The 7,377-nt window shown below is 45.3% G+C and overlaps 1 protein-coding gene across 1 annotated transcript; it reads left to right on the forward strand.

Annotated features, from left to right (window-relative positions):
• The first annotated feature begins 4,449 nt into the window (after window positions 1-4,449).
• On the forward strand, window positions 4,450-5,039 carry LOC147985544 (uncharacterized). Its single transcript, XM_087541631.1, has 2 exons — window positions 4,450-4,616; window positions 4,718-5,039. Exons 1-2 carry the CDS (start codon window positions 4,450-4,452, stop codon window positions 5,037-5,039), a joined length of 489 nt encoding a protein of 162 aa, XP_087397757.1.
• Window positions 5,040-7,377: the final 2,338 nt, after the last annotated feature.

The following is a 7,377-nucleotide window of genomic DNA, read 5'->3' on the forward strand; positions in this document are numbered from 1 at the left end:
CCCAAATTTGTAAGTTTCCAAATAAATCTTTCCCTTCACAAGCACATCCTTATTGTATAACTTCATCAGGTCCTTGGTCGTCAGGTATGACGCACGTGGCGTCAACATGTGCATGACTGAAAATTTGTGAAGCTTCAAGCAGTCAAAATACATAATCAGGGGGACAATGACACAACCCTCTGCACAATTCTGCTTGCTGCCTTCTGTTTGCCACCTTACCACAGCTGCCTGCAACTCATCAACAACAAGCTGGCAAAAGTCCATCTGAGCCATAGCCGCATAATCCATGTTCTCTACCATTGCAGCAACTCTACCCAAACGAACAGCAAGCCCGGGGCACAGCAAATTCTGGTAGAGTATCAGGAAGAACACCTTCACAGCAAGGTCAACAGTCACATGATCATCTTCCTCCACCAACACCTTCAGCTTCTCAAGCAAGTACTTGACAGCTATACTTTTTGAATGGTCAAAGCCAAGCTCATCCTTGAGGGCACTCAACGAGTCATCATGGCCACTGGCAGCAGGCATGGGTGTAGTGTGACACCCCATGGGTAAATCAAAAATGTGATGAACTGCATCATGATTGATTCGAAGAACCCCGCCATTCCCAAAGTCCATTATCATGGTGGCAGGGTCAATCACTCCCATCAGATAGCACATAAGAATGCGTGACACATTTTTCTTTACTGTCAGTTCAAAGACAACACCAAATCCAGCATCCCGAACACGACTACAGTGTGCCTCTTTCAAAAAGGCAGCAGCCTTGCAAACAGTGGGAAGCGACAAACGTACGGTCTTGTTAAATAGAGAGTCATCTACCTCAGCATCATCTTCATCTGCATTGCTCTTACTAGACTTCTTCCTCTGTGTAAACAGAAATGCAATCCACATTAGAAGACTAGCCATAAAAAAAGAGATAGAGAAAACACAGATAGAATAACAATGAAGAAAAAAAATGCAGTCCACTTCAACAAACCTTTGGAACAACATCCACCTCCTCGCCAGAGTCACCACAAACATCTTCATCGACATCGTCACGGGCATGCTTGGGTAGACTCTTAGATGAACCACAGTCTTTGCGTCTACCACTATGAACATACCTCACAAAATCAGCAAGCACAAAGCCATCATCATCAGAATTGGGACCTCCAGTGACATGTAGTCGCTTGCACTGAGGATCATCCTTTCCACCAGCTTCAGCAGTTCTCTTGTTCATGCCAGCAACACGTGGAATCCGCCGAGGTGTACCACCTTCCTTAGCAACAGCAGCCTCTTCTTCTGCAAAGAAGGCTTCCTCACCTTGGCAAATTTGGCACCCTTGGCACCATCTACAGCTCTCCTCTGCTTCTCTTTCTCCGTAAACTCTTTTGAGTCACTTTCAAACCTCAACTTCTTCTTGCTTTGCTTCAACTCATATTGACGAAGCTGTTCCGAGACCATCCAATCCTGTGTAACTTCTTCTGTACCATCAACAGACTGCGACTGTGTCTCAGACAAAACGGGTCGCCTCTGGTCAAAGCTCACACCAACATTACCCTCTGCAAAATAATGGTCAATCAATTGAGTAACCTCCTCAAACCCAGGCGCCCAGCATGGAAAACAGACAATGCGTCAAAAATGAAGTTTGACTATGGTCGTTAAAAAGTGCAAAAAAAGAACAAATGCAGTACACTTAGACATATAAAATGCAGTGCTCCAACCATAAGCTAAAAATAAAAATTAATGCATTGCACAAAAATCTTGAATAAAACAACAATGCAGTTCACACATAAATACAGTGGAGTTCACATATACAAAATAAATACATTGTTGCATACATTAACTTCATGTTTCTTCCCACACAAGAATGTCGCACTATATACAGCAAGGCAACACCAATTTGTACAACATCGAATTAACCAGCATACACAAAAATAAACAAATCAATCACATACCAGAAGGAGGGGCCACACTTATGGGAGAAGTTTCAATCGGCGAATTCAATTAATGTCCTCCCTCCACACCATGATCCTTACCACCAGGACAACTAGAGCGAATTGGTGTATCATTATGAGAACCACAATCACCTACTTCATTCAAAAAGAACCAGAAACAGAAATTACAAAACATCACATGACAAAAATAATGCAAACGAACACTTACAACTAACAGAGCATAAACTAAATATGCAAGATGATTTAAGAAGCTAGATAAACATAAAACAAAAATAAACAAAAGCCTAAAATAAGCACTCCACATACCCTGAACTCCTCCTCCCACTCTGCTCGGCGAAGACATGGCGTTTGCCTGCAGCACAACGACGAAGCGACAGATATAAGCAACAAAATTGGCGAAAAATCTCAAGAAACCCTAGATCCACCTTGCTACACACAAGTATCGACTACAAAATCAAGATAAAATCGGCTGTCTATCGAAAAATTACACAAGCAAAAAAAGCAACATCAACTACGAGAATAACAAAAACACAAGACGAGAGGACGACCAAGACCGGGAACAAGAGGAACGTACCACAAAAAAGCTGCGGCGCCGGCGGTAGGGAAGAGGGAGAGTGCGCCGACGGAAACGGACACGAAAGGGTTGCGGCAGCGCAGCGGCAAGGGCTCGCGCAGTGGATGACGACGCTGAATGCAGCAATAAGAACCTCTTGAGGGCGGCGGTTCCTCGGGCGACGGTGGTTGCTGCGGGCGACGATGGTTTTGCTCGAGGGAGGAACTGCAAGAAAGGAGAGGGGGTTGTTCTCGGTCTCTCTCCTTGTCAGAGGTGGGATCGCCTGCAACGGACACGCAGGAGGCCCGCATGTGGTAAAAATTAACATAAAACGGGCCGGCCCAAAAACGGCCCGGCTAAAATAAGAAAGACCACATCAAAACGCACATGATGCAGTTCTTTATGAAAGAACAATGAAGTTCAATCGGTAAAACAAAAATAAAATCAACGCAGTTCGTAAAAAAAGTTAAAATAAAAAACAACACGCATCTTAAGAAAACGCATTCGAAAAGAAAAAGTCTACATTCAAATAAGTGCCACACAAAAAAATGGGGGGCCCCCAACCCCCCTACCCCTCGCGTACTAAGGAATGCAGTAAGTACAAGCAAAAAACAGATGTAGTACACAACACTAGAAAAGTGTAGTGCATTTTGTTACACGAAGCAGTACGGTTTAGCAATCCAGTTCCGGATTACCTACATTGTGAATAAATACACGGTATAGAACACAGCGAAAAAGTCGTAAAAATTGCGGAATACATTGTACTCTATTGCACATAATGAAATATGCACCCGTGGACAACATGCAGTTCTCCGTTGCACACAATGCAGTGCGGTACTACAAAAAATGCAGTTCTCCGTTGCACACGATGCAGTGAGGTAGTACTACAAAAAATTGACCACCCAAGTGGAACCTGCCCTAGCCAGTCTCGTAGTAGGTCTGCGCCCACAGCATGCGAGTCGTTCTAAGCCACGTTGCATGGGGCCAGGCGCACAAGGGCCCACAGGTCAGAGAGCATAGAGCATATAGCGCCGTGTATAAGCGCTCAAATAAGTAACCGAAGGAGTTCGATACAGCTATCGCGTTAGCGCTTATAAACAGGTCGGGCGCGCCTTAAGCGGGCGAGGTGGGACTAAACATTAGGCCGCACGCAGCACACAGGTAAACGGTCATGCTACTTGGCCGACTTGGGCCCAAATGCGTCTTCACTTCCTGAACACAGCCCAATAAGGCCCATTAAGAAAAAAGAATAACTTCAAAAAAAAAATGTGGGGGGGGCCAACCCCCCCCTACCCCTCCCGTACAGGGACTGCAGTATGTACAGGCAAAAAATTTGATGCAGTACGCAGCACTACAAGGATGCAGTCCTTTTAGGTACACGAAGCAGTACGGTTAAGAAAATCTAGTTGCGGATTACCTACAAGAATCAAAACACGGTATAGAAGACAGTGAAAAACTCATAAAAATGCAGAATACATTATACTTTATTCTGGGGCTCCAGCAAGGATACGCAAAAAATACTGTGAAGTACGCACCTGTAGACACCATGCAGTTCTCCGTTGCACATGATGCAGTGCGGTACTACAACAAATGCAGTTTTGTTGTCACGCAAGATACATATAAACGTCACAAAAAATCCCGTTCGCACAGAAAAGTGGTGGTTAAAAAAATCTATTGATAAAAAAAACCACGTTCGCATACAACCGCCCAATCGGAGCGGTTCCATCGTCACAAGCCCACGATCACAGACGCAACACCAACCCACGATCTGCACAAACTGCATCGTCGACGAGATCGTGCAGTTCATCCGCTGCGGCCATCCCACACCGCGCCTCCCCTTAAATTCAGACCCCTGCCATAGGTCATCTCATCCACAAACAACACGAGTACCCGATCACGCTGCCACTAAATCGCTCCATCACATCCATCTCCATGCAAAAACACCAAGCCACACTACCGGCGATGGCGTTCGCCGATGAGTACAAGGATGTGGAGGCCGTGGAGGCACACGGCAACACAAAGTTGCACGTCATCCACACCAATGACGAGAAGCAGGTGGCGATCACCCTCATGCAGTACGAGCGCCACCTCAGCCTCCAGCGCCACAAGATCGTCGGCATTGATCTCGAGTACAACAACGAGCCTGAAGCGACGCAGAAACCCGCACTCTACCAACTCTCCATCGGCAAGAAACACCCGGTGTGCTCTTCCAACTGAGCACCGCTGAAAGGTGCACCGTCTTCGACAACTTCCTCGCCGACCCCAGGTATACCTTTGCAGGCTTCTCCATCGACGACGACAAAAAAAGGCTGGATCGCGTCAATCTGGAGGTCGCCAACTTCGTCGACATCCAGAAGGAGTGGAGGGTGCCCGAGGCAACCAAGGAGTTGGACTCCCTTGGAGACGTCTCCGGCATGCTCATCAACGACTACTACAACAACATGAAGAAGAAGATCACCGACGACGAGCACAAGCGCTGGGCCACCCTGCATCTGTCCAGGAGGCACATCGAGTACGCTGCAAAGGATGCCTACGCAGTGTATGAGATATGAAACCGCATCACCCTCACTCAGGACGGGCTTCGCCGTGCAAAGCTGGAGAAGGAGCAACCACCCAAGAAGCGCGCCAGGACCAGCTGGGGATAGGGAGACGCTGCATGCGCTGACTGGTGAAGAAGAAGATGGTGCCGGCCAAAGATCCACCAAGGCCATCGTCGTTTTAGAATTATCACCAAATTTGCTTTATGTTGTTTGCTAATGTATCGTTAGTTTGCTTGTGATCATTTGCTTTTGCTGAACTTAGTTTACTTCCCATGTAGAATCACTTGTAATGATGTGAACTTTGATTATGTTAGATTGCTTTCTGTTGGAATTAGTTCGCTAATGATGAACTTATCATACAGAATGCCTGTGACAATTTGTTTTCTGTTGTTTGCTCATGTATCATTAGATTCGAGCAGTGTGCAAAAAAGGACGCATGCAATGCAAGTTGTGTGCCAATGCGGTACAGACTTTGTCAAAATGAAGTTTACACATAAACAAAAAGCAGTGCACGCCCCTAAATTTGGAAAAACAAATAGATAAGAGAAAAAACACAAAAAGAAAAATGCAATCTGCATATTTAGTGCCGAAAAAATATGAACGTGCAGCACACAAACGAAATCTATGCAGTACAAGAATGATTTACTGAGTAGTGCACTCCCCCACATTGGAAAAAAAATAACATAAGAGCAAAAACACGAAAACAAAAAATGAGAACTGTGCATGTAAAGGCGTGCACACTATACTCCAATGTAGAGGCGTGCACATGCAGTGCAGAACGCTGATCAGTGCAGAACGCTGATCAGTGCAGTGCACACGTGGTTTACAAAGCAGTGGACGCCTCTACATTGAAAAAAATGTAGTGCAGAAAAATATGAACGTGCACTACAGGAACATAATCAATGAAGCACAGATATGTTTACTAAGCAATGCACTCCCCTACACTGGAAAAAAAAGACTACAAAAGAGCAAAAACAAGAAAACAAAAAAAATGAGAAAATGTACATGTAGTAAGGAATGCTTGCACATGCAGTACAGAACACTGATCAATGCAGTGCAAGGACGGTTTCATAAGCAGTGCGCGCCCTCACATTGAAAAAAAAGCAAAATAGAAAAAAAAAATTGACCACCCAGGTGCAGTCGGCCCCAGCCAGTCTCGTAGTAGGTCTGCGCCAATGGGAGGCAAATCGTTCTGAGCCACGATGCGTAGGGTCGGGCACACAAGAGCCCACAGGTCAGAGAGCATAGAGCAGCGAGTGTCGTGTATAAGCGCTCAAATAAGTAACTAGGGGAGTTCGATACAGCGGCCTCGTCAGCGCTTATAAACACGTCGGGCGCGCCTTCCGCGGGCGAGGTGGGAGTAAACATTAGGCTGCACACAGCGCACCAGAAACCAGCCGTGCTCACAGGCCGTCTTGGGCCCAATGCGCTTCACTCCACGAACACAGGCCCAACACACAAAAGAAAGGCAACTAATTTTTTTTAAAAACCCACATACCATACATAAAACGCAGGCCCAACCAAACGTTCTGCAGTTTCTCTTGATATATGACAAATGCAGTTCGCTATTTTTACGTAAGCAGTCCTTTTTGCTACTCAAATGCATTCGACGACACTGAATCAGAACCAATCCACCACCTAACACCAACCACAAACATTTATTACTTCCATTGCTCAATTGGTTGCATAAAAACGTATCCATTCGTGCTCCAGACTAACACAACTCCTCCCCCCGTTACTCTTTTTTCTTCAAATCGTAGATCTAGGGTTCATCCCATCCCCAGCTCTTCGCTGGAATTCCACTGAACCAGCCATGGACTGTAAGTGCGGGTGTTTGGCAAGGATGGCGCCCGTCACTACAAGAAATATGTCAACTTTTGACCTTCTGTCAATGACCCTAGAAGAATTGGTCATAAATCTATGACCATTTTAGACCAATTGGTCAAAAGCTGTTCGGGGGGCTCCAAACCCTAAACCATTGCGACCATTTTGGTTAGAAAGGTCGTAATTTCCTTACACGAAATGGTCATAAAGCAGACAGCACTAGTCCGATGCCTTATTTCTAGGTGATCATGACCAATATAGATGGTCATAACCTTGTAAATTGTGGTGGGTTGCTATGACTAGGCGCCACCTCATCAGTTTTGCCTATGTGTCATGTCCATGTGGCAGTTTTTGCGCTAGGTTGTGAAGCAACCTATATTTCTGTCATTCCCAAAATTCCCAAAAAAAGCTCATAAATTCTTTGGGTCATACTTCATCAAATATGTAAAAGTCCTTCATTGCCTAGTTCAAAACTAATTTAACAATATTCATTTTCCTATTCTGTTCACAACAACACTTTACGAAG

Source organism: Triticum urartu, chromosome 2A, assembly GCF_056163025.1.
Source record: "Triticum urartu cultivar PI428250 chromosome 2A, HENAU_Tu73, whole genome shotgun sequence".
NCBI lineage: Eukaryota > Viridiplantae > Streptophyta > Magnoliopsida > Poales > Poaceae > Triticum > Triticum urartu.

Bases quoted from the DNA above. Each gene is read 5' to 3' on its own strand.
- LOC147985544 (XM_087541631.1), top strand. From the start codon at position 4,450: ATGGCGTTCGCCGATGAGTACAAGGATGTGGAGGCCGTGGAGGCACAC. The intron at 4,617-4,717 runs GTACAACAACGA...CACCGCTGAAAG, and splicing joins ATCGTCGGCATTGATCTCGA to GTGCACCGTCTTCGACAACT.